The 27,880-nt window shown below is 39.9% G+C and overlaps 1 protein-coding gene across 4 annotated transcripts; it reads right to left on the bottom strand.

Annotated features, from left to right (window-relative positions):
* Positions 1-5: 5 nt before the first annotated feature.
* On the bottom strand, positions 6-27,851 carry LOC144086727 (hyccin 2). 4 transcript variants are annotated; one of them, XM_077616785.1, is made up of 14 exons: positions 27,677-27,851; positions 26,136-26,233; positions 19,125-19,201; positions 17,643-17,706; positions 17,008-17,109; positions 16,147-16,326; positions 14,206-14,286; positions 12,721-12,836; positions 12,341-12,436; positions 10,779-10,895; positions 8,340-8,427; positions 7,979-8,138; positions 7,868-7,888; positions 6-3,662 (listed from the first exon to the last, which is right to left on the bottom strand). In XM_077616785.1, exons 4-14 carry the CDS (start codon positions 17,691-17,693, stop codon positions 3,064-3,066), a joined length of 1,611 nt encoding a protein of 536 aa, XP_077472911.1. In that variant the 5' UTR covers positions 17,694-17,706; positions 19,125-19,201; positions 26,136-26,233; positions 27,677-27,851; the 3' UTR covers positions 6-3,063. The 4 variants fall into 4 exon arrangements, with proteins under 4 accessions (XP_077472911.1, XP_077472908.1, XP_077472910.1 ...); XM_077616782.1 differs by lacking the exon at positions 7,868-7,888 and adding an exon at positions 7,484-7,639 and having other exon boundaries at positions 27,677-27,850; XM_077616784.1 differs by lacking the exons at positions 7,868-7,888; positions 26,136-26,233 and adding an exon at positions 7,484-7,639 and having other exon boundaries at positions 27,677-27,850.
* Positions 27,852-27,880: the final 29 nt, after the last annotated feature.

The following is a 27,880-nucleotide window of genomic DNA, read 5'->3' as shown; positions in this document are numbered from 1 at the left end:
GTCTCTTACATCACAATATTTATTCAACAATATACAGCTCAGTCTCTCTCCATTTTAGACTTCCTCTCCATTTTGTACACTCTATTTACACCATTGAAAATAAGTCTTTCCAGCAAATAGCACGAACACTTATTCACCTGGACTCAAAGAAGCCCGCATTTTCATGGTGAATTCCAGCAAGCGGACGAAGCAGTGAAGGGAACACAAGTTGCATAGAATTCCATGAAGACAACAAGAACGAAGAAGTTTGCTGCTATCCTATATTTGAATGCATTTTTTTTTTTAAAATAAACTCCTGAGGCCCTTTGGGACTTAAGCGTTAATGAAATTGCTTTTAAAGTGTTGAGATAGGCCAAAACCAGCACTGTGTGGTGGATGTGAAGTCACAGAAAAAGGAAAAAAAACTCTTTTAGAAGAGAATTCAAAACCCTGCACTGAGTGTCGGCACACCTACACACACAGAAACACTGTACGCACACTGTATATAGAATTACATACATATAGTATAGTCATCTTTTTGAATCACGTTCTTGGACAGCTGGATGGATTAAAGTGCATCACCATGATTGAAGAGTAAAACTTGATCACACATGCAGGCTGGAAATGAAACAGGCCATCATGAAACGTGCTTAAAATTTGGGCTGCCATTGACGGCGATGGACGTCCAATCCGTTGGAAGCGGGAGGGTTGGCTGAAACAAACGGTTATTCGCTGCCACCCTCAAATGAGCGGGTATAAAACGCGCGTTCATCGTTCAGCGTTGGACGTCCATCGCCGTCAATGGCAGGACCCGAGACAGGCGAACAAATGACGTTTAAGGGCAGAAAGCGTGTTGGCACGTGCGGTGACAAAAAGATGGCGGGGTCAGACTAAGGCGAGTGGACGGCACATTGAAAAAACGAAAATGGCACTTTTTTTTTCCAAAGAAAATATGAAAAATTAAGACATCTAAGAAAACCAGTTATTTCATTTAACAATGAGTGACCAAGACATGAGGTAGAGCGAAAAAAAACAAAAGTTCCACGAAGACCGTTGCTTTGAAAGCCCCTCGCCACTGGATTGAATGTTTACATATTTTTAAAATATATATACTATATATATTTATATATATACTTTTTATACATTTATCAAAGACCTCAGTAGTGATTTTCTCAAGTCCAGTTCGCATATCAAGTCACTTTCCTATAGTTCCAGTTTGGTTTAACAGCACATATTGAGCTTAAAATATCATTAAACATCAAAAATAAATTTGCCTGACAAACAACCGATTATCTTTCTTTGGATTGTCAATTAAAAAAATAACTAAAATCTCCTTAAAGTAAGATTTCTATTTACTCCTTGCTGCCCGAGATTCCATATATTGACAATAATACAACAAAATGGTAAAATGAACAAATGAAAAAAAAAGAAAATTAATCAAAAGTAAACTAATGTATTGAAATTAAAATAGGAATATATTATTAAATTCACCCTTTTCATTTAGTTTAGATTTTTTTTTTACTTAACTAATTTGTTGCCATTGATGATTATGAATTCACTATTATTCCTTACTATTTTAAAAAATGTATTATTTTTTCAGGATTTTAGCTGCATTTTTCCCCATATAATTTCCAATATATAAGAAGTATTTTTTGTATTAATACTATTTTTATGTATTCTCATGTTTTTTTGTTGGTATCTATATTGTAAATTCATACATAAAGGGGTTAAAATAAACAGCAATTCGGGAGGAAGATTTAGCGAGCAAGACTGATTGCACGTGAGCCCAGAATGACGAGGGAACAACGACGAGCGTTATTGCTGATTGAATGTCGAAATGTCGACTTAACGGAAAGAAAGGTGAAATGTCATTGGATCGCCGCACCGAGATGTTTTCAATTAAACACGATTGAATATAAAGTGGATTAAAAAAAACAGTTACACACCCAGGTTCCTATGTCAAGTTTTTAGGATTGCAAAAAAGAATATATATATATATACACCGTATTTTCACGACTGTAAGGCGCACTTAAAAGTCTTAAATTTTCTCCAAAGTAGACAGGGCGCCTTATAATCCAGTGTGCTTTATATATATGGAGAAAAAAAAGTGTCATTCATTGAGGGTGCGCCTTATAATGCAGTGCGCCTTATAGTCGTGAAAATATGGTATATATTTTTTAGTCATGAGTTAAGACATTGGCTGCTATTGACGACAATAAACGATTAATCATTCGAACTGGAAGTCAAAGGAATGGCCGCCAATAGCAGAAAGTGAGTTAAGGTGGCGCTACACCAAAAAACGTATTTTTCCTTTTATAGACAACTTACATCTTTTTGAGTTCCATTTCAACATATTTTTAGATGCACTTGTACAATTTTTGCTATAACTAGAGATTGCGTCAATATTTTTCCTCTAGATTTTGGCATACTTGTGATAGGCTCATTAATTGAATTAAGATGGAGTTTAGTTTTAAAGTTGTCAATACCTCAATTCTGATTGGACAATTCCAATTGCCACGACAACTGTAAATAAAGTTTTTCCCAAAATAATCAATACAAATGTTTGAATCGGCTTACCCAATATGAATAAAAAGTTGAAGTGTACAGCAGGAGTAAGCTTTTTTTGTGATTATCAATCCCATCTAGTTACCATGGTAACCACACCGTATATCACAACATACACCATTCATTATATTAGTATTACGGGGGTGACTCTTAAAAAAAAAATGAATCAATTGCATGCTGTCATGAAAAAACCTTGATTAATTGCATCACAATATTTGTATTGTATTTTTTAGTGGATGAATCAAATAATATGTAAAATTGCAATTATTTGTATTTCAAAATCGGTAAAACAATTACATGTGCCAAAACCCTAAAATATTTGAAGTTGAGGTGCTGTTTTGAAATCAATGGGAAAAAATATAAATTGTTGTCAATATTCTTGGTGTAGTTCCCCTTTAAGGTGTAAAACGTTTTGAAATGGTCGTATGATTTGATATCTCTACCAAAAAACAAAAAAACAAAAAAACGCCCTGTCATCCGAACGGGAGTGTGTAGTGCTTTTTTCACCCACTTTCCAAGTTAAACCTGCGATATGATCTGCATGTTGAAGCTGGGGGATCGCGACTGCCTGCTGAGAGGAGACCCTGGGGACAAAAGAGGGTCATCCGGCGGCCTGATGAGTTGTTCCTCCTGCAAGCTGATGGTGGAGTGGCGGTGGGAGCCGGCGGCGGGGCACCCGCCGTCCTCGTCCACGCCCCCACCCGCACCGCCGCCCTCCTGTTCCCGTCCGCCGCCGTTCAGGCTGAAGGCCGTGCAGTCGAACGACTTGCTGGAGGAGGCGCTGCCGGTCCTTACCAGCGGGGGTCCGGAGGGAAAACTCAAGTGCTTCTTGATTGGACTCAGCTGGATGGCGTCCAGACGGATGCTGGCCGGCGGCGACGGCTTCCTCTGGCGTTTGACCTCCGCCGTAGCATCCGGCTGCTTGGCTACCTCGGCCCGGTCTCGTTCTCTGTCCCGGGATAGGCGGGCCGCGATGGCTTTCTTGAGACCGCCGCCGGCCTTCGGACCGCTTGGCCTGGTGCCGCCGGGCTGGCTGCTGTTGGAAGCCCCGGAGGAGAAACCCTCGTCTGGGTCGTTGGTGTTGAAAGAATCCTCGCCGCCGCTCGTACCGTCGGTATCTAGGTTGATCACATTAGGGTTTTTAAAAAAAAAAGTTAAATCACCAAATAAAGAACTCCAGCTCAAACCATACAGTGCCTTTAACTCTGCAGCAGAAGAATAATTCAACACAGGATAGATAAAGTGAGCTTGAGCCAAGTCATGTGATGTTACACAGTGCTGTGCAAAGTCTGAGAAGCGAGGCTAAAGTGTATCCTGAACCTTATGTGATTTGGTATAAGTTTCTCATGTTCTTTTCAACTGTTAGGAATGACACATTGGTGAAGCCTGTCTACACAGTTTACTCCAAAATTACCTTATGACTATTTTGGTAGTAAAACCTGCTGTGTTATTTGTGGATTTCGTTATGTTGCCAAAACCCACGTCAAAAAAAAAAAAATATCACGCCAAGAAAGGACAATTGAAGATCTGCGCCTGTCATGGAAGAGCTAACTTTGTCCATATCCGATTAATGGATGTCATTAAAGTAAGGTTTCCAAAATCCCCCAAATTTACTTAACTAATAAAGTACAGTACATAAAACTTGGATATTATTTACAATTGTATCAAGTGTATTAAGGTTTTAGCAGTAAATATGTATTGGAAACAAACTCATCACTGTGAAAAGTTATGCTACTATGTATCATTTATGATTCCAAAGCAGAAAATTGCAATTAGGCCACTAAAAATGAATGAATTGATAATGAATCAAGCATAGCTTGATCAAATTATTCAACTATTTGGATATCTATTTGTTTAGAGCCATTGTTTAACTTGTGATTGTCCAAATCGTATTTCAGCCTCGCTCTATGTAATAATACATTCTAAAAATACTTGTTAGTGACAGCTCTATTTAAACAAATTAAAAAGATCTCGCTTTGGTTATCATTGCCCAAAAAGTTCTAATCAAATATCATAGTTACAAATGAATTAATTAGTCTCTTCAATTGGTGTTATAAAGTGCGGTACGGACCCTGTTTCATTGACTAAAAATGGTGCTTCCACAATTTCATTAGCCAAAACCTGTGCTGGAAAAAAAGTAAAAAAAATAATTCTAGCTGTCCCAAGACATTTGCACAGTACTGTGTCTAACCTCAGATTGTCTAAAAATCTTAGTCTTAATTCAAGGTGGAAAAGACAGTTGGAGTACAAAAAGAGAGACAGTGGTCAGTTTCCATCATGCACCAAACTGGATATTCACATGCAGACGATGTGAGGGAAGACGCATGCTCTCCAAAATTACTAATCCATCATTTCGTCTTCCTGCGGCATCGCGAGGTCACATGACCGGCCCAGTCTGATCCTGTTAATCTGTAGAGAGTGGCCACAAACGCCTCCCAAGATTGATAGCGCCTTGCTTTGTGCTGACAAGCCTGGCGGGCAACTCCGTGTGAAGATTGTGTTTCGCTGCCGTTGACGGCGATAGACATCCAATCCATTTGAACTGGGAGGGTTGGCAGCGGTCATTTGGACGTCTATCGGAGTCAACGGCAGCCAAAATATACTTTACTTTAAAAGGTACACATCGGAACTAAGCTAGCTACCTTTTAATGAGGAAGTATTTTACAATGGTTTTCATTGCAGATATAAACATGACACAAAATGGACGGTTAAACAAAGAACCCTGACAAAAATTAGCATTATTCATTATATCATAATCCCAGTCATAATATTATCCAGAGGTTTTTTTCTGGCTGTTCTTTCCTTCATAAATCAGTGGCATCTTACAATTTACGATGCCTTTCTGTAAAACAATATCAATAAAAAAAACTCTACTGACGCAGCCTTTCTTTTCCAGTGATAAATTGTTGCAGGTGTCGTCCCAATTGAATTATTTCTGACGCCTTGTCAATTTTCTTGACAGTCTGGATGAACCGATTTGAACCTTGACACACGTGCATGCAATTGAAATAGCACAAACAAGATCCTTCTTCCCAGCCCTCTCCATTGGAGAAAGAACTTTGAAGGAAAAGACCATGCAAAGACAACTGAGCAGTACGTTATGACCTTCATTTGTGTTGAGGGTTCATATGCAAACGGCACACAGTTTAGTTGGGATTTTGTCGGAAGTGTGTATGTGCGTGTTGCCTGGGTGATGTGTGTCCCTCCGGGCTACCCTTCGTTATGTGACCACGTGTGCTTGATTCGTAATTATCCCTTGTGTGTCCATTTATACGTTGCGTATGTCTGGTTGTCGGATTATTGCTTACATTTGGTCATGTCGTCTCCTTGTCAGGGTGCGCGCGTGCTATCCCTGTTAGTTTTGTTTGTTTAATGATTTGTACTAAGTCCTAAGTTTGTATGGCTTTTCTGTTAGTTCTTATTAAAACCTTTAGGTTTGTGCGCCAGCACTCCTGTCTCGTTAACTTCCTGCATCTTTGGGTCCGACTCTGCTGCGCACCCGAGGCCCGTTTATGACCCTTTGACTTTTCTTTGCCATGTGTACTGTTAGCTATCTGGAAAGCTCACAAAAAGCATGGACATGCATAACTTCGGGCTCATTCCCACTCACTGAGCTGAGACAGACCGCGTGGGCCCGAGCCGGCCTTAAAAAGGGACGCGGCGAATCGCAGCATGGAAACAAGACCCCAGGTGCTCCGCCAGTCATGGAGAACAAATCTACTTATATCGACTTGTAAGGATGACAACGACAGCCTCAATGACTCAGTGAGTGACAAGGGCCAAAGTAGGAACGGACGCTCGGGAAGGAGACTGAGTGTGTTTGGCAGGCCCATGCAACGAGCCATCCCAGCCACAAATGGCGTCGCTTACGCGCTAGTCGGGCAAAGAGCGGCGGGTTGTTAGCTGAAGGGTGTGGGCAAGAGTAAAGGTTCCACCAAGCGAGAGACAGTTCCGTTCAGCACAGAATAACATCTGGTGCAGGTTTTGGGTTGGCAGTCAATGATCACATTTTAGTGTCAATGACGATGATAGAAGCGGTCAAAAAGTCCATTTTGATTTTCTACTCAAAGGGAATCGGTTGTCTGCTAATGACAATGGCAAGTAATAAGTCAAATGGTGACCAAGTGTTAATTTTTTTTTAAATAGGAAGTATTTTTTTACAGCTTTCATCAAGTTATTTTTTTTTTTCAAGACCACTAAGGAGAGAATTTAATGCCAATTACTGGGCAAATTTTAGACTCAACTTTGCGGCAAAGAAAATAAAAAAGATTGACTCTGAGAATGTCTTAACCTTTTTCTACATGGAATGTAAAACTGTAGGAATTTAAGACCTACCAGATTAAATGTAATGCCATGTTAAGATACTGTATCATTTAAATGAAATGCCAATAAGATGTCAATTGTTTAGACAACGATAAAACAATTGCCGATGTTACCAACTAATGTAATAAAATATGGGTTTTTGAGAGTTTTGTTACTGAAATCTTTCTTCCATTTCCATTCTTTTTAGTTTAAAATATGACAATGCTCATATCAATCAACCTATCCATTCAGCTCTATGTACTGCGACACTTTTAGTAAATTTAAAACCTTTTCATTTGCTGTTTTAAGACATTATCGAAATTAGTATGTTATTATAAGATTACAGACTCTTTTACCCAGTCAGCCAGCAAGAATGTTAAACATTCACCATATGGGTGATGAAAACCACTTTAAATAACATATTCAGTCGAAATTATACCACTGCCAAAAATTGTGGTTGGTTTGTAAGGAGCACTGAACTGAACTCAAGTGTACTCGGTTGGTGAAAGCGAGGCTTAAGGATGCTAGTAGGGAATGCAAATGCAGCAGAGATATGCCCACAAAGCTGAAGAAAGAGGGAGGAAGGGGGATGCGTTTTGGGTGGTTTTCGCTCAGGGTGACCGGCCCTGTGCCCTACCCTCGAGCGTGATGGGGGGAATGACGCTGCTGCTGTGGAGGTGATGGTGGCTGCGAGGGCCGCCGTCTCTCGGCTCATTTGCTGACGGGTGTTGGGCGGGGCTAGGACGAGCGACGGTGACGCTCAACTCTGCGTTGCTCGAGTAGTCAAAACAATCTGGGAGTCAACAACACAAATGTGGTTCTTTAGTGGGAGAGAGCCTATTGTTCTATAACTAAAAGGGAGAATCCGAAAGCACCATTTTGTCCAGGCGGGTGAGGAAGGACTACCGAGTAGTCACACAAACTACATAAAGACATCTACAGAAAATGACAGGAGACACCATTTTGCAAATGGTGTTCGTTCTCACTGCTCAGGAGGACCAAAATCAAATCATTTTCTCACCCAAAAGCTCCTTCTTGAGGCCTTTCACATATCGGAAAACATCATATTTCTGTTACTATCACACGGTGACAAATTGATGGGGACAGAACTGGTAGTTGAGCAAAACTTTACCTTCTCTCTTCCAGCGGTGGCGTCGGATCGACGCGGTGGTGATGGCGGAGATGGAAATGCGTCGAACAGTGGGCGTCACTTCCACTTGCAGAAGGGCCTTGCGCCCTTGCGGTTCGTTGGGGGCGCTCTCGGGAAGCGAGTTCTTCATGGCGTTGCCCAGCTGGGGGTTGAAACGCAAAGAACCAGGCAGTTGAACTCATTGTCTGCTATTGAGGGTGAATTTGACCCTTCGAGTCAAAATCCATTGGACACCTATTGCCATTAATGCATGTTTTTTTTTTTTAAATAAATCTGATTAACTACCCAACACATGTTTTACATGTACCAGGACTGGCAGTGAATAAGTTAATCTTCCACTTACTAGGAGCGGTTGAGAGTAAAGCTCAAGCTGGGCTCTGTACAGAACATCCTCCAGGGCTTCTCGACCCATCTCCCACTCTCCGTTGTAGCTATTAAAACAACACACAAGATGACATTAACTCATTGGCAGCATGAACTGTATACAAATTAAATCCATAAAAATGTAAACAGGTATGTAAAAGTTGCAGTAAAAATCAAAGTGAATACATGTAAAAGTAAAGAAAAATCAAATACATAATTAAAGAAATGATTAAAAATTGTAATATATAATAGTGTAAAAAAACAGCGGCCCTCGAGGACCAGTTTGGCCACCCCTGATCTATTGGGATGACTCTTTACAGCATTATCATAGAAAATTGAAAATTAAAAAAATATTCAGTGTACTACCCAAAATGTAATCATCACTTTGAGTAGATGGTATTCAATACGATAAAATCCATCTACAGTAGATAAAAGAATAGGCAATTGAGTGATTTATGCTTTTAAAAAAACATATCTTACACTACTATTGATGTCAAAATTGATTGGACAACTATCGCCGTCCACGGCAGCCGATGAGCTAAACAAATGATAATTGAGCCTAAAAATCATTAATGACACACACCCCACATTTTTCCTCATTTGCTTCAAAACAAAGAATACCTGAGGGTACATTTATGTGCGTTCGTTTGGGAGTTAATTTACGTATGTGTTGAATATTATGAAACCTAATAAGCATGACTACACAATTACATTGTAGAAATCGTTGAAGAAAAGACTTGTTCTGTCTGATCCTGCCCCGGGAGACAAAAGCACTGTGTTCCATTTATCTTTGAGATGAGAGAAATAAATATGAATTAATTAATTTGAAAGCGGGCGGTAACAATTTGAAATAAATTGACAAATGGAGGTTGTCGCTAGCTCCTGCTCTTTTTTATGGAATCCCAGCATATACATTGACAGAAATTGAAGTGTAATTCATCTAAACTGGATGGAAACGAAGGTTCATACGCAGCCAACCTTCCAGTTCAAACGTATTGAACGTCTACTAGTGATAAACTCATTTCAATTAACATGAGAAGGGTAAAATGAGCCACAGGACTGGAGGTCTAGCAACGTCAATGGCAGTTGTTGGATTTATTATGGAATGTTTCTATATGTGTTGTAAGCATTTTTAATAAGTAATAAGGCTATAAATTAATTCATGGGACCACAGACACTTTTCCTCCCCATTGTCTCCTCAAGGCCCCACAGCTCGAGGACACATTGTTTTCGGACGCTTTTCGGCAAAACACAACGGGACTGTTTTGACGGGACTCCAGCAGCAGATGGCGATAATCGCATTATTGTTTGAAAATACGGCTGGTTTGTTTACATTATAATACTGCTTTGTTTACCTTATAATGAAAATATTATGCAATTCCTCACACCGTTGTTTGGGTGCCAGTTCAAACTTTTATGCTTACTTCTGCAATTCTTACACAGTTGTTTTTCTAACCATCTAGGGTGTTATTGTACTGATTACATAACATGTTTTTCGAGTGTCGCGATTAAATACAATGATTCAGTTACTACAATTCAGAATGCCTTGTGGACTAAGACGACGTCACAAGGTACCTCCTTGCAAGTGTAACCAGTTATGTTGAAAGATGTTTTCCAATTTTAATTAAATATTACTAATAATGATTTAAGGGTATTAATCATTATTCCAACAGCAGTAAAGAGAAAAATTAAACCGACAGTAGATGCATCACACTGCTGTTTCACGCTAAACACAGCGCGAACGCGGCTAGATATCATCGAGACGGTTGTAATCAGCTTTGCATCGTCCCTTTTCACGAGGGATGAAGTCACCTGCTCCCCAGGCGTAGTGCTGATGTAATCAGTTTCCGCTGAGAGGAGCATCTGTCCTTGCTACCGCCAAAGCCTATGTCACACTGGAAAGCGAGCGGTCTGTCCACATCGGTAAAGTGTAGTGGACACAACCGCAAAATGAAAAAAATGTATTGTTGAGCTAAACGGCTTTTAAATAAATCAAGATCAACTACAGTGAGATATTGACACGTCATAGATTGGCTGCAACAAATTAAAAAATAATTGCCCTTACAGTAATAACAGACATTTGCTGAGCTTTTTTAGTGGCCAAAATGATGCGGCGGACCAGATTTGGCCCCCGGGCCGCCACTTTGACACATGTGATCTACCATAAGGCTGGCTTTTCACCAAGTTTGATTGATGAAATATGAAACAGCAGAAGTCAAAATGGGTATCAAGACCACTGAAACATGACCATCGCATGCTAAACATACTCTGTTGTAAAGTTAATACCCTTCAATAGATATCATAAAATCTAACCACTTTTGTCATAAAGGATTGTGAGTCAAGCTCTTGTATTAGATCTTGCCAAGTGTTGCAAATGAAAATGGTCAGTAGGCAAAGGCAGTAGCGGAGAGATACTTACATGGCGTGATAAACAGCAGTCAGCATCTGCACCATGAACTCTGGGTCCAAGAGCACGCGGTTGAAAGGCTCCCTCCAGAGTTTCTGCTGTTGCCTCGGGAAACCGCAAACACACAACCTGAGGGTGGCACACACACGTCGAAAGCATTTGTGAGCATTATGCCCTCGCTAAGAGGCTCGACCTAATCACAGCTTGCCGTCTGTGTAATGTGAGCTTGAGGCGTTGCCTGTCTGCCCGCTCGCAGCGTGGGAGTCTTCAGTCAGAAATTTGGAATTAACCCACACTCTGCAGCGGGACCATTACTGGCGAAAGCCCGCAGCACAGAGACTCATCATGTGAATTATGTATTGATTCTCTGACTGCAAAACAATGCTAGGGAAATTAAAAAGTCAAATTCCCACGGAAATGTGCTGACAGGCGCTCCCGTCAAAATGCAATGTCAATAAAATTGGAGGCTTGGAGGGTTTTAAAGTAGGTTCAAAAGTTGAAACATGTAGTAATAACTATAGATCAGAAGTGGGCAATTAGTCCAGAAAGGGCTGCAGGGGGTGCAACTTTTCACTCCAACTGAACAGTACGACACCTTTTCACTTCCCAGGTATCTTACAAAAATAATCAGTCTGCCCACCTCAACTATAGATCAACCGATTATCGGTGACAATATTTGGATCTGCCTACTTTTTTTAAATCCGACCGGCCGATATGAAGAAATCAATTTAAAACTGGGTTATTTGTACTCAGATGCAGCCGCGTTTCTTCGCTCTCCTGCCTGCTATCTCATGCTCAATTTCCAGCCACCTCTATCATAAAGGACTTGTCACAGCTGCTCTTTAAGGGATCTTTTATATTGAAAATATCCAGAACCTTTCTGCACAATGTTTTTTTTTTATTGGTAATGAGATGCGCCTCAGCCGCTCTCCCTGCCGAGTGAGTAGTAACACAGCAACGATTGTATAATCTTAACACCAAAATTTGTATCTACAGTAGTGATGGTCAAGAAAGTCGTCTTTAAACGAACAAAGACACAATAGGTCTGGATAAAAAAAATGGGTATTTTGAGCAGACAGTCATGATGTTGTGATAAGTGTCAAAATTTCAATGAAGGAAAGAAGCCAGTATTGTAAATAATATTCCTTTTCATCTCAAAAACACGAGACTTTATATTCCTGCGTTATTGGGGCCACGGCTCACATGTCCATTAGGTACATCATAATATATTTTGAATATTTTTTATGGCATTCCAGCTGCACCTAGTGGATGCTTAGGGCCCCAATGGCCCAAGCTTGACCATATGAAAAAGCACAATAATATAATTACTGGAAAAAAGCCAAAGCACTAAAAGCGAAAAGTAAAAGCCCACCTGTCCTGCAGAGCCTGAATATTTTGTACATTAAGTTTATATTGTAATTCCTATATTGAGTGCAATAAAAATGAGCACAAATGTAATAAAAATAAAGCCGTTTTTTGCAAATATGAGGCAACACCGGAGCTGTAACTCAAGCTCACATATCTTTCTGTTGAAGATATTTATGATATGCACTTTCAGTGCATGCGTTACTCACCGTGAGCTCATTCTGCAGACCGACTGATAGGAGGACAGCGGCATATAGACCACTGATGAATTGTAGCACAGCATGAGGAAACACAGCACCTCAAACCTGCAAAAGCACACAATTGTCAAGAATGCACGCCCGAAACGGTATGGGTGGGCCTAAAGACCCCCAGGGGTAGCGTTATAATCGACCATGGGCAATGGAGGTAAACGACTGGCCATGTATCATTGCAGCCAAGCGACAGGGCTCATTGAGCTTTGGGGTTTCTTGCCATTAACAATATTTCACTCTGACAGAAGGATTTCCACATGCGCTCAAAGCAAGGCCCGGTACTGATGAAGTCTGCAGGTTTTATTTACGACATCGGGAGTGGCGAGCAATGGCCGTACCTGTTCTGAGCCGTGAAGGTCTCTCTCTGAGGGTGGAGGCCGCTGTACACCACGCGGATCAGGTCGTGTTGACACAGAGCCCCCTCTGTCAAGGCCATGGAACCCAAACTCGAAGGCTACATGTACAAAAACACAAATGCATTTATGCATATATTACTCCTATGTTGACAATATATATTTGACTGCTATTATTCCACTGATTTTTACTTATTTTCAAGTATTTCCGTAATATCTGAGTATTGGTACAGTGGTGTATCAATTTGACAAACCTTGAGGTACAACAAAAAGTACATGCTAGAGTCTTAGTGGAGAGAAACAAAAACAATGGTTGCAACATTAGACTAACTGGTTATGTTCCACTCATGTAATTATGTATAGTACAGTAATCGCTCGAATATCGCGGTTAATGTACACCAGACGTGGCCGCGATAATTGAAAAATCCCAAAGTAGGGTCACCCCTATTATAACTATCTTTTTTTTCAGTGCTGATTCCTAATAGCAAGTGGCTTCCGCTTAAGAGTTTCAGCGTGGATTTTCACATTTTTATGAACTTAAAAAAAATAATAGTAATAATTAATAGCAGGACAAAAAAATCGGGAAAGTGCATTTGCGATAATCAAGAGAAGACTGTATTTTCATAAGGTCGTACATTTAACTCATTCACTGCCAGCTCACATAGTTGGATAGTATTCACGCAATGTGTGTTGTGGTAGTTAGTGAAAGACGAAAATTTGTACTGAAAACACCCTTTAAAAGATTCAATGCAATTGGTGGCGATAGAGGTCTAATATATTTCAACTGGGATAGGCTGTCCTCTCAAAATGGATTAAACATCTAATGCTATCACTCACAACCATAGAGTTAAAATAATTGCGCTATATCCTATTTTTAATTTATTATTGGATTTAATGCAATAATCAAATGCATTTACCTGCAGTATGTTCTTATCTCATTGACTTCCATTCACCATTTCAATAGAACTGACTTAAAACAATTACCTGCTTTTGTATTATTACTTTTCAAAAACGTTTATCAATTATATTCCCATTCAGGTCAACAGCAAATGAACATTTAGTTCATTAGCAAATTGATTTTGGGTGTCTCTCAACTAACTGCTCAGAACAAGATATTCCGGCGAAAACGAATTATACGACAAAAAGATTATCATCGCCTCTTGATTGTGATGAAGGCCACAGTTGCCATCGACCCTAAATTGAAGTGATATTTTCTCTTAAAGACCTTGCACTCTACGAGGCAAGGATTAATTTAAGGAGTAACTCAAGGATAGGTTAATGCCAACGATGTTTGCTTTATTCTCTCAGCATGCAAGCTCTAGCCTCTCAAGCTTGTTATTACGCGTTTAAATCGCCTTCAGCATGCGCAGCTCTGCCGTCTTACTCAGCCCGACCGCAGTCACGCATGTTCAGTGTCGTCATCATCACATGAAAGAAAATCTGTGATGTGTTTGTAGTTGTTTTCCTTACCTCATGATAAATGGAGGGTTTAGATAATGAGGGGATGGTGAAGGAAAGGAGCTTGCTGTTGCCGTCTTTGTCCACAATCTCCTGGAAAATGGAAAAGAAGACGAAGGAGCCATTTTATTGAACACTCAGCTGCTTGATGCTCAATCCCCTTTCACAACTTAATCAACAAAACACAGAGCTGACGGGGTGAGGCGAACTTGCACGCTGGCGGAAAGGTTGAATCATGAAAATGCAACTTACCATGCAAACAAAATGGCTAATTTTTGAAAATTAAAACAAAAAATTGATTGTGGTGTTGAATTTTGTGGGTTAAAAAAAACGGAAAATACACGTGAAATGGATATGTTGCTTTGGTAACTAAATTTTCACAGATTTAAAAAATTGAAAATCATGGGTGAAAAACATTAATATTGTTATATTTTGTTTAAATCGAATTGCTATCTTTTATTTTTATATTGGATTTTTTATAGTAGTTGATATCTCATTGCTGGTCACATCCTTCTATTCTCCCCTTTGGCAATATGGATTCAAACCCACATTTTTATCTAGAACAAGGGTGTCCAAACTATTCCGCATAGGGGCGAATAGGAACTTGCTGAAGAAAACAAATAAAAAGAATTATAGGTTTATTTATTGAGCCTAATTACAAACAAATTATACACAGTATTTGAAAAAATGGTTTTACATTTCTGCTGCTAACTGCGTGACCTTATTAACACTGTTATATAATTATGAATATAAAAACAAAACAGCGGTTCATTAGACTGGAAAAGTGTATTACGCACTCACAGTGAGTCAATAAGCCAAATGTAAGCTTTAAAAGTGGAAAATTTACAGGTCTTCGGTGGTATAATCTCAGCTACAAAGTCACTGCTTTTTGTAAACCTCGTTTCTTAGCCATTAATGGCGATATATAGATTTGTTTTTTTTAATCGCCTTGACTCGAATAGCCCAAAAACACATTAATAGGGAAAAGGGACATTTTGCAATCTTCCTTCCAAAATTTAATCCAGGCCATGCTTCACTAATTTCTGCATGTGTGTGAACTGCTAAGAGCCAAGGCACGAATAGAGTGATGTGTACACCACGCATACTGCGTGTGTCTAGAATGAGGGGAATAAATTATTCATGGATACACTTTTAGCAGCATGGTCTGAAATGGAATGCTCTCTATTGACATGTCTCTCTATCTAGCGCTTCGCGCATTTTCAAGGTGAGATTTCCTGGTGATGTAATCTCATTGCTTCCCATTAGGATGGGGTTTTCCCTGTGGGTCGTCTTTCAGTTTTCCATAGGCTACACTTGCCTGAGAACATCGCAATGATTAGCTATTGTGCCACTCAGAATTTTCAACATTGACCCACTATTCATTCAGCTTTTTAAATTGAAAAAATGTTGAGATACTTGCCATTGAGTTTGATTTAATTAATAAATGAATAATATTTTTTTTACAAAATCTTGCAGTGAAGGAGAGGCAAATTTGACCAACTCTCAAAACGAAAAATTCCCAAAACAGAATACATGTGCCACTTTTTTGATTTTCTAGGCCTTTCCTCAGCTTCTTTTTTTCCAATTCATTTTAATTTCTTTTTAGTTTTTCAAATGCATTTTATTTTATTGAGGAATATTATCACTATATAGGAATATTTATTAAGAATTTCTCTTTGCGTTCATGATAACCTACTGTGATAAGCGGAATAATTAAATGTTTGGCATTGCAAGGGAGATGTACAATAAACCTGTTCTTAAATTTAAAAAAACAAAAAATATGTATTTTTCAAAGTCACAAAAAGTGACACTTGCAGACCTGGAGCCACAGGTTGCGCACCATATAGGAGAATCTATATCAGAACTTTGTGACGGGAAACTGTTTCAATTGTATGACAGGATTAAAGAAAAGACAGAAAAATAATGATACTTCTTAAAAAGTGTGACACCCACCAGGTTGTAGATGCCCAGAAGAAGGGCTTCAATGCACCCATTGCTCTGTCGATCTCTGCTGGCCGTTACCCGCAGATACACCCACACCAACTCGGGTAGGAACTGCATCGTGAAACGCCGCAGGCGCTCCTCGGAGCTGCGGTATAGCTCGAACAGCTGATGGCACACGGGCTCCAACAGCTGGATAAATTCAAAGGGACATGTATAAGAACATGCAAATCATATGCTCAATCTGATCTGGTTGCTCGTTTTCCTCGCTGTTTTACAAGGTTATGCGTTCTTTTCATAGAACTGACTTATGTTTGGGCACAAAGTCGAGTCAATAAGTGGAGTTGTAGTAAAGTAAAAGAGTAAATCATTGTCAAGAAAGTCAGGCAATGGCATGTGCTCCTCTTTGGAACCTTTTAGTGGTTATTAACTGGAGAACGATTTTATGTACCACATGAAGCAACTTTGGCCTGACAGGTTGAAACTTATCTGTTGTTTTACACACACACACACACACACGCACACCCACGCACACCCACATTCTCTCTCAATTGTATCACTAATGGGATTGTACAGGCAGATACGAGGTTCAGAATTAATTTATGTCTGCGGTTGGTTGGTATCAAATTTGACCATGAAGGAGCAGCAAGAAAAAAAGCCTGCCAGGATAATTGGATTCTCCCACGGAATCACTAGTGTAAAATTAGAGTTCCAACTCACTGACTGTGTCTGGGCTTTCAACAAAAAATTGTCTTCAAGTCAGAAGAAAAAGTTTAAGTTAAATTTGGTGGTAGAGAAGGAAACGGGGGGGGAATTTTTCTAGATTATTTTAATTCCAACCTGATTAGGTGTGTTCTGTCAATTGTATGTCACCTCATTGCCAGAATCTTGAATGACCCTGTAAAGTGCTGGTACCAAGGACTTCTTCAAATGAAGGCTGCTGGCATAACTTGCGAGTTGGGTTTCTGGTAAGGACTGCGTAGGAGTAAAGAATGCATTGACAGTTAAGTTGTGTAAGGACTTATTAACGGCAATTGAAGTAGAAACCATTTTGACCGTGCCTGTAAATGTAATTATGGGCATAATGGCCAGCATTTTACCTGTTCCACAGCATACTGTATTTTGTCGGGACAGACAACACCTAGTAACATTGACCTACATATGAAAGATGGTGGCATCATAATTAGCAATCCAAACTGCACCTACTATCATTGACCTACATATGAAAGATGGTGGCATTATATTAAGGAATGCATGCTGGCCACGATACAGTTGTTGTCTGTCCCTTTAAATGATGTTTAAGCCTAAACTCTCATGAAGGAAGCATTGTAGATGCTCATAATATTCTATGTTTAATGTTGTAAATACTTTGGAACAATCGTTTTTACTCAAGTTGAATTCATTATTGTGTATTCTTTGTGTGGTTTCTAAAAAATACTCAAAGTAACAAGTTCTTTGAGCAATTACTAAATGGAGAGAAAAAAACAGTGTTCAAAAAGGAGATGTACCTTGAATTCTAAAAGCCATTCTTCGACAACACCGCGCTCTGAACCCAGCATCTTTCTCAGCTGCCTGGCAAACAGGGACGAACATAAAGTTGTCGTTGTTAACATACCTGTGTTTAACTCATTGGCTACCACTGACAATGATAGACATGCAGTCCATTTTGAGTGGGAATTCTGGCAATGATCATTTGAAGAGGAGATAGTGACTCACTGCAGGGCATCGGCCACACTGTTATATAATGAGCTATGACGCTGACCTCACCTGTCACCATGCATCAGTAGATAGCAAACCACCACGAGGATCCGTATGGACCATCCCCTAAAGATAAAACTTTGGTGGCTAGAACTAAGCTTGGTGTCAGGGATTTTATTTCATTTTAATTATACCTTTCCTGGCAATGAAGTATAAGCGTTCATTCTCGTGACATCACATTCTCCAAATCCAATTTAGTTTACTCAACTCCATTTAACTCTTTATATTAGGAGAATTAGGATGCATTAAGTAAAACAAGATACGATCTATTTTGCTCAAACTTGGTGCCGTACAGTGTAGCATAGTTACAATACTGTTTCAAGAACCTGTAGTGGATTATTAACTCAACGGCTGCCTTTAATAGCAATAAATGTCTAATCCATTTGGATTAAATGGATTGTTGTCTACTCGTGACAAACTAATTTGATTAAAAGCAGGACCCAAACAGAGACATGAATGGACATCTGTCATCGTCAAAGGCATTGAAAGATTGAAATGTAACGCTCCAAGGGACAATGAATGATGGATATACATAGCCCACACTGTGAAAAAAAATCACAACTGCATCTAATATATGATATCCTGTACAATGAATGTGTATTTGAGTGAGTGGCAATCAATAAAATGGGGTACACACATACTAATCTGGATGAATCTGAGTCAGCAAAGCCCTGATTATCACATATCAAAATAACTATCCTGTGTGGTCTGTAAGTGAAATAACAAGGGAGTTATTCTCTGGTCTCTCTGGTAATCCACCCTACATGTAAGACTTTGAATTTTTGTTTTAATGTTTTTTTTTTCTGTTGCTCATGTGTTAAAGTGTTACTACCCAATTCCACACCCCACTTATATTCAAATTAAACGCCTGATCGGAGTTCAAATGCTTCTTGTATACACCCCCTTCAGAATATTGTAACCCGATCCAGCCCAATCGGTTCACGATTCTATTCTGAATGAGCGGGGGTGGTTTATGTCAATTAATAATCCAATCAGTGCGCGTAAAAACAATTTGTTCCAACATTTTGGAACAATTTGTCCTTCCCTGTCTGCGACTCAGAGCAAAAGACAGCACAAGAATAAACTAGTCTGTATTGGAAACCAACAGATTGCTTGACAGTGTAAGATTTTACAATTGTTGAAAGACCTAATGGGGGATATACGCAAGATAACGGCAACAAAAAAAGAAGGTTTTCAGGCTTTACTAGGTACATCTGAGTTAGTTTTCTTACCTCGGTGAGCAACAACTCAGTTCTCCACAGGGAGAGGAGAATGCTTTTCTGCAGTGTCACTCATTGTTGAGGGTCACCTGAGAAAAGAGCAGACACTTTTTAAAATGAACACAAATGTTAGAAATCATCATTTTTAGGGACGTCCGCGATCATTAATCACATCGGAATTTATCGGAAATCAGGCCAGATCAGGTCAACCCTTATCACGATACGATCTATTCAATTGGGTTGGACACAGGATACCTGGATATCGTATTTTTTTTCACTACTTAATACATTTCCTGGGTATCAGATAGGAACTAGGTATCGCAGATTCTCCAAATTAGGCCACTTGGAGTTGCATGCAAAAATATGTGATCGGGACATATTTTATGAGATGTACCCACTGACCGGGAAAGTAGACCCCGATTCGTATGAAAAGTGTGAACATCACCAATTCATACTCTGCTTATCCCCAAAATGCAGATTTGCCAACACTTTAGCTGATTAAGGACGCAGCCTTGTGTTTATCTGGAGGACTGTCATATAGAAACGTGTATCACAAGAAGTCTAAAACAAAAGTGCAGAGTAGCAGTCGCCTATATTTGGACTGAAGCTCATTCTATTTTGTGAAAGCGTGATATTTCTGTCAGCCTGAAGCACCGAATTGGCTTTGATGTGAACACGCTGACTCAGTCAATAAGAAGGATCAACATCAAAGGTTAAAAAACCTACACAATACAAATGACAAGACAATAAGCAACTTCTCCATATGAACCAGTTCTCACATACACAGTCAGGATTGGCTCAGCTTCATTGTCTACAGCAGTGTTTGCATAGTGCTAGCAAAGTACTAACCCATCCTGTTTGCAGTATTTCAAGTACACAATTACAATAGCATTTTTAAAGAAAAAAGGACTGCTGGGGAACAAAAGCAACTAATGGACTTCACAGGCCAAATGGATTATTCCTTTGTTGATTTGTAGTCTGCTAATGGCAACACTTTCCTTGCAAATAGTCACACAAATAGGAATTCAATGGAAATGAGCCTAGTAAATCAACTTCCTCCTAGCGTTGTAGTCTGTACAGATAGGAAGTCTGCCTCCAGAATTAAACAGCTCATTATTCATCACATGCTGACAATGATTTCTAACACTGTAACCAGGATGTTTAAAAAAATAAAAAAGATAGGCTTAGACAGATAGACATTGTTAACCACGGCATGCAGAGGAGTTCCTTGTATCTCTTTGAGCACAACTTGCTTTTCATTTTTTACTTGTTTTAAAATACTGGACTCTGCAAGATTTATATCTTTGGGACAAAAAGCTCCTGTCTTCTCAGATGTCAGCTGTTTTACGATTACACATACAAGACAAATAGTACTAAAATGAAGCCAATAAAGAAAGTCTTTAAAACTGTTATATAAACAGTAACATAACTGAATACGCATGGTAAAATCTGAAATTACTGTGCATTTAAACTTGACACAAATGAGCAGTCCCATTTTCAGCACTGAGCCCAACAGTGTTTCTTTCCCAAGGTCATCTTCACTCACTCAACCATGAATTATTAAAGTTCTGCACCTGTTTGTGCCACTTCCCACTGTTACCGTACAACTAACTTACACGCCACTTGCATGCAAATATGCATAGTTTTCCCGCACTGGAGAACAAAAGGAGGAATCGCTCATGCTTTCTTAGTATCTATTTATTTGTGGGAGGTCTTCGAGGAATACACAAACATTTCATCCAAACACATTTTCTAGCTAGGAGGATTAACTCCTAATACTCGACCATGTTGAAACTTTTGACCATAATCCCCACCCTTTCAGCCACATTGGGGGGGGGGAAACAAATATTTTGTTGTTAATTTGACAGTAGCATACCTGTCAACCTCTGTCGATAACTGCCCTTATAAATGATTATGATTCCCCTTACAACCCCTCAAAAAACCTTACAAACACCGTACGACTCGCACGGTGTTTGTAAGGTTTTTTTGGGGGTTGTAAGGGGAATCATAATCATTTATAAGGGCAGTTATCGGCAGAGGTTGACAGGTATGCAGTAGATTTAACGATTTTTCAGTTTGTTTGTTTTTTTAACGGAACAATTCTGGCGACCAGTTTCCAGTATTTTACCCCAAATATAACAATATTTTTTACACGCAGTGAATGAAAAGAGATTTATTAAGCCAATACAGCTGAAAAAAACAGATTATTTTGCAACTGGGAACAACAGGTTCAGAGTCTGAACCAGATGCCGGTGGAATAAAATTCGCATGAGCAAAGGTCATCGTCAGTCAGTAAAGCACAGTCAATATGTTCCTGGGCAAATCAATTATTCCCTCTAGGACATAAAAAAACGACATGGCTTGTTTGGCAAGAGTCAGCAAATGCCTAAAAAAATTAAAAAAATGAACAGACAGCGATGGTGCTATGTAGTACAGACGGAGGGAAGAAGCGTCTACATTTTAGGCATCATCCTTCTCTCGTTGCTCATAGGCTAAGCGAGGGGAACTGAGGCGTACGCACATCCAAGGCTAAAATTAGCCCTGCTGCAGCTGCAGGGCCAGACGTGCTGGGATGGGCCCATGTTGCAACACAATCTTTCTCTCACACGTGCACGCATACACAGGGCTCTATCGATGAGATGGGTAACAACAATCAAATCGGGATGGCAGTCTCAGTGCTACAGACAGCGATAGACGTCCAATTATTTGTGACTGGGAGGGGGTGGCAATGAATGATTGCTGCCAGTACTTTCCAGTCAAAATGGATTGGACTTCTCTCGCTGAACAGACTATGGATCAGCGTTAGAATCCTTTGCAGGTTGGAACTTTCTCACGGGCCATTTTTCTTCAACCCGAGTAATTCTCTGGCCTATTTTACAGGCCGTGAATGCTGCCAGTAAATTAATTTTGTTAATTTAAGTGATCAAGGAAATATAAGTAAGTGCATGTCTTTAACACAGACAGGATGAAATACAATTTTAAAAAAGTGACATCTGATATTTTACACTTAATATTTAAAAATGCACCAAAAAACAAAAACAAACAAAACTGAAATTAACTAATTTATGGTAGATCCACAGGTTTGTTTGTTTGTTGGTTTTTCTTTGTATCATGTTTTAGTGGTGTGGATTATATTGTGTTGAAAAATAAATTAAAAAGTCGGGGAGAAATGTGCCTAGCAAAATATCGAGTCAAGCAACGTGTTTTCTGAGATGTTTCTGGGTTACAATCTATGTACAAATACTCAGGATTCACATATTGCCCTTATTCTATCCAATATCATCCTGAGGAGAACCATCCTGACCAACCGGCTATGAGTAACAAATGGAAGACAGACATTGTAAAGATGCAATCGACTCTCCATTTCACTCAATAAATAAATCATAGAATGTGTTTAGCCATCGCTTCTGTTTAGAGTAGATTATCATTGGACTGAAAAGCATATCAAATGGAAACAGAGGGCATTGCACTGCTGCAATTGCTGCTGAGAAAGCTTGACCTTGAGTTTACCCCAACCACAAGGCAGACCACAAGCTTCAAGCCACAGAAGGTGCATTACTACTAAACACTGCTCCTGAGTGCAGCTTCTGCATCAAAATGATGTAATTTACATTTTGGCCCCACAAAGTGCTCTGCGGCTGGTTTAAATACTAGCATAACAATGGGAAAAAACGCCCAAAGCAACAAAGTCGCCAAACTAATTCACATTAGCGAGACCACTCGGAATGTTATTATCATTTTAATACTTTATGTCGTGTTCCAGTGCACGTCCGTTAACAGGCGCCCTACTCCATAGTGTTCTCTCGTACGCTTCCCTTCGGTGTATTTCCAATCCAATCTGCACATCAAAAAGCTGGCACTAATTCAAAGAGTCCACGGCTCACCCAGGCTTTGGCCACGACTCAACTTGGAACTGACAGGGAGTCGTGACGGGCAAAGAGCCCACTGCTGGAGCAGAGAGGATATCTAATACTAGGGGCTACAATAAACTATTATTTTGCTTTTTGATAATCGCTGATTATTCAATACATATAAAGTGCGCTGCAGCTGGAATATATATATGTATATATATGTATGTATAAATATATATATGCATATATATGTATATATGTATGTATATATATATATATATATATATATATATATATATATATATATATATATATATATATATGGTTTGTTTTATAACATATTTCAAATACTTAAAATTAATGTAACAGAAACAAGCCTGACTGTGTTTACTCGTAAATGTCCAATCCATTTGTACTGGGAGAGTGGCCGCGAATGAACGAATGTCACTGCTAATGGCTGCCAATGGTTTAAGAGCCTCAAACTATTTTGGCAATTTTAGATTTAAAAAAAAGGAATGTCAGTATTCATCTATGTGTAACTATGCCTTTCCTGTATCTGCATTCTCACCCTCTTGCTACTGTCACAATGAAATTTCCCGAATATGGGATGAATAAAGTTATCCAATCCAATCCAAACACAAGCAGTATATTGGCTGCCATTGACAGCAATGGACTTCAAATCCATTTCTGCAAGGAGGGTTGGCAGCAATGATTCGTTGCCGTGGCTTCAAAGTCAAATTTGATTGGGTGTCGATTCCTTTCAACAGGCAAACATGAATTCATTGGAAATCAGATTTGAAACCAACATTCCTTGCTGTCACCCTGCTATTGCGCAAATTTCAAGGATGGATAAAATGCATGGCAAAGCTGTGAGTCACAACAAGCTGACTGTCAAGCCGTTGCACGCAAGCTGCCTAAAATGACGCCACTACGGCATTTTGCACACCAAGAACACATTTCGAGGCAGGCGGGAAAAAGGGGAATGTCAGTGGGCTTGAAGCTTGTCTGATCCTCTGAGTCTGTGGAGGCAAGCGTAGTGGAAAACAGCCCCCTCTTCTAATCCATGTCGGGCTAATTACAGCTTTGATCCTTTGGGTGAGCGCAACAACGCGCTCCGGAGCTTCGCTGACATTGTTTCCGTTCATGTTAAATTGCACCTGTGTGACACATTTGCATTGTTGAACGACGTTCAGTCTCTTTCCATAAATGAAAAGTTACCATCTTTTCGTCGTCTTCTTCTGTGTTGCTGTGCTGTGTGAATAGTAAACACAGAATGGGGGGTGAAGTCGACCCAGCAATTTCCTGCTTTCAGAGGTAGCATAACAGAAACTAGATGACGCCTATGTGAAAAGGAATTCCAGTAGGGCCAGACAAGGGCGTGACATTACAATCACGACTCCTGTCGCGCTCGATAAAAACAATTGTCATAGTCTGAAAGGCACAGTACATTAACCTCTAACATTAAAAACAACGACATTGTATTTTATTTTTGTGGAACATAGCTTTTTTCCCAATATCTGCACTCTGCAGTGTAAAAGGCAAAAGCAGATGAATAAGAGGTCTTGCAATGATTTTTTTCAGCAGCCAGATTAAATGAACAAGGGCTTAATTATTTTAAATTGAAAAATGACAGATATTATAAATGATATATATTTATAAATTCTTTACTTTTGTAGTACATTTTCTAAATGACAACACCAAAGTATGTTGTTGTCATAACGCTATTGTGTCAGATCGTGTGCGGTCGGTCTTTTGGTCGCCCGGACCGCGACAACGGGCGACCAAATGACCGGCGACCAAAAGACCGGCGACCAAAAGACCGGCGACCAAAAGACCGGTGACCTAAAGACCGACGACCAAAAGACCGGCGACAAAACAAGGTAAAACAACTCGGTCTACGCATCAATAAAAGCCAACAATGGCCATGAGCAGTTTCACTGAGCCGACGTGTGAGTGTATAAGAGTTTGTATGTACATGCGTTGTCCCTTTAAGAAGGTACGTCAGTCAAGTTCTCCAACAAAAAACAATAGAAGTCCGGGAAATTTGGAGCTTTTCTTTAGCCTAATAATTAATAGGGCATTAAGTATGACTAAATAGTAATTCGCAGTTTGTATTTAGGGAATTTGAGCAACAACTTAAATGGTAATTATCAATAACCTTCCGGGCGACCAAAAGACCGGCGACCAAAAGATCGGTGACCAAAAGACCGGCGACCAATCGACCGTGTACCGTGTCAGATAGCTCAAGAGAATATCCTGAACATTGCTGGTGAGCAACCTTCAGCTAAAGCTCTGAGAATCCTGAATGTTGTGAAGCAAAAAAATCAGAGCTGTTGAAGTCAGACTTCTTTGCGCTGCTAAACTCCTATGCTTAAACACTGAGATGTTTTTCAGTGGACCTTCACCCATACTTAGGCTGGGGGAGTACAGATTCTGCAGAGAGATGATGCTCAACAGATGGCTCAACAATACTGGTCATGTGCTGCTCAATCAATGAACTTCATTGACATTTTGAATATTTTTCCAGGACGCAGGGGGCTTTTTTACACTAGCATTTTCCAATTAAACAAGTCAGCAAAATAGCTACTAAGCAGAAGCATTTTTTTTATTTCATCCTTCGCACCACAGACAGTTGGCTTATCTCGGAAACAAGAAGCAAGCAGTCCCAAAACAATGGAAAATACGGAAACCTTGATATGGAGGCTGACTCTGGGAGACAGTTAGGAGAGTTGGCAGGATCATCAGCTTTCTCGGAAGTGGAGGCTACAGTAGTCCAATGGGAGGAGACTTACCAACCTCCGCCCAAAGAGGCCCAGGAAGTGTAAACTTCCCATGTGGGGTCCCTCAAGGGTCCATCCTCGGACCACTTATATTTAACATCCATATGCTTCCTTTAGATCAGGTGATATATAGACCAGTAAAACATCTATCAGACCACAATTACACATTCATCTACAAATCAAGCCAGAAATCTTCGACAGCCATCAATTTTTGTCAATAAATCAGCACATTACCACCAAAACATATATTATAAGATATATTAAGAGGCTTTTGCCTAAGTGAGACATGGAAAAACTGAAAAGTGAATGAAATGTGGGTATGGGTTAGAACTTCAATGCAGCAACTTTGCTGGATGTCTTTTAAAAAAATAATAATACAAAGAGTCTCTTACCTTTTATTGCAGCCTCAACAAGAACCAGTAAGTTGCTGCAGTCTTGTTTTATGCTGCAAGCACGTTAAATGTGAGAAGCTCTTTAGCCGAGCTTGGCGCTGTCAACAAAGTGAAGATTTATTTTTGACAGCTCACCATAACACCCTGGCAATTCATTTCCAAAAGGCCTGCTAAGCACAGGTGCCGTTTTTTACTAAACGGGAGAACACGCAGAGACAGATTAAAATGGGTAATTGGGAGTTTCTGTTTTAAAATAGCCTGCTGTCCTAGTGATAGTCCCAAAACACATTGCCACAGAGACTAGGGGAGAGGGAATAATAATGATGATGATGATGGTGATGATGATGATGGAGGAAAGGCAGCAGATGGCAAAGCATCAGCTCTGCATCTTTGCCAGTGATGATATAAATTGACAAAACTGACAATGGCAAGATGATGAGAATTAATTTAAAAAATAATAATTGTTAAGCTAAGTCAGCTCTAAAGTGCTTCACTCAAACAAACATTTGACATTTACAAGTCAAATTCAAACTTGTTTTCTCTGCAAAATATTACAATTTCCTCATAATGTAGTCCTTGTGTATTTTGACCATATTTTTTTATTATTAGCTAATTACCATTAACATTTACTCTCAATGTATTAATAATGTTTTTTCTATTTACTTTTGAATGTTCATTTATTCTGATATTAGAGGTTTAATAAAGTGTAAATGTTGAAACTTCTCAGTACTAAAACTTTCATCTTGAAAAATGACTATAAAGTAAATTTTCTCATGTTCAAAGTGTACCCTCATGACATTATTCATAATAAAATTTTCTCTGGTCCAGTTGCTACTGGGAAATAACAACTTTCTCCTCAAATCACTCAAAATGAAACTCTTTAAAAATAATAATTGAATGCATTTTTGGAGTGTTTAAAGACATTTCCCCCTTTAAAATTAAGAAACATTAGGTGTCGAACACCTGCAGGAGATTAAATACAACACCTGTTAATAGACGGCAGTAATAGAACCTGCACAACTATTGAATAAAGTCCCTTAATATCTCATCACCAGTATAATTTAAGTAAACCCTGACCAATACAAAGTCCATGTGTACCTAATGAAGTGTCCCATTTCGTGCCACGGTGGCACAAAAAACACGCGTTACGTATACGGAACACACCGCCGTGTTACCATGACCACCGTGGTTACATCCGACATGTTTAAACATGAAAGCGCATCTTTTTCCGTGTGTATGCGGCCATACCCTCTACGCACACGAAACGCTGGCGAGCCACACCGTGGGTAGCTAACCTTAGCTCGGCTCGTCTCTTTAGCCTGCCCCGCACGGTCCTCGCTCGTGACCAGGCCGAAGACCGAGCGACCGAGCCACCGACCGACCGACCACCGCTCACCGTGCCTCGCGTGCATTCGCTCCAGCCGGCTCGGACACTTAAGACGCCGCGTACTAAGTAAAAACGCCTCGGATACCCTTCGAGCCCGCACTGCCATGACAGTGACGACTATTATCATCATTTTTCCGACTCGTGTGAGACCCACCTGCCGTGAGGATCGTTGTGCCCCCGGGGAAGGGATATGGGTGGCGGTGTTTGGCGAGGGCGGTCACCTCGGTCGAGCGGCTCGCCTGGGCGGATCTCAGGCAAGCTGTGACCGTGAGCAGCGCTTCCCGTCCCGTGTGTGAGTGCACTGCGACGATGCTTCAACCAGCCTGCGAGCGGGCGACGCGATTGGCCCAATTGGCCG

The sequence above is a fragment of the Stigmatopora argus genome, chromosome 13 (genome assembly GCF_051989625.1).
Source record: "Stigmatopora argus isolate UIUO_Sarg chromosome 13, RoL_Sarg_1.0, whole genome shotgun sequence".
NCBI classification, from domain to species: domain Eukaryota; kingdom Metazoa; phylum Chordata; class Actinopteri; order Syngnathiformes; family Syngnathidae; genus Stigmatopora; species Stigmatopora argus.
This window is presented reverse-complemented; position numbering and strand designations above follow the sequence as displayed.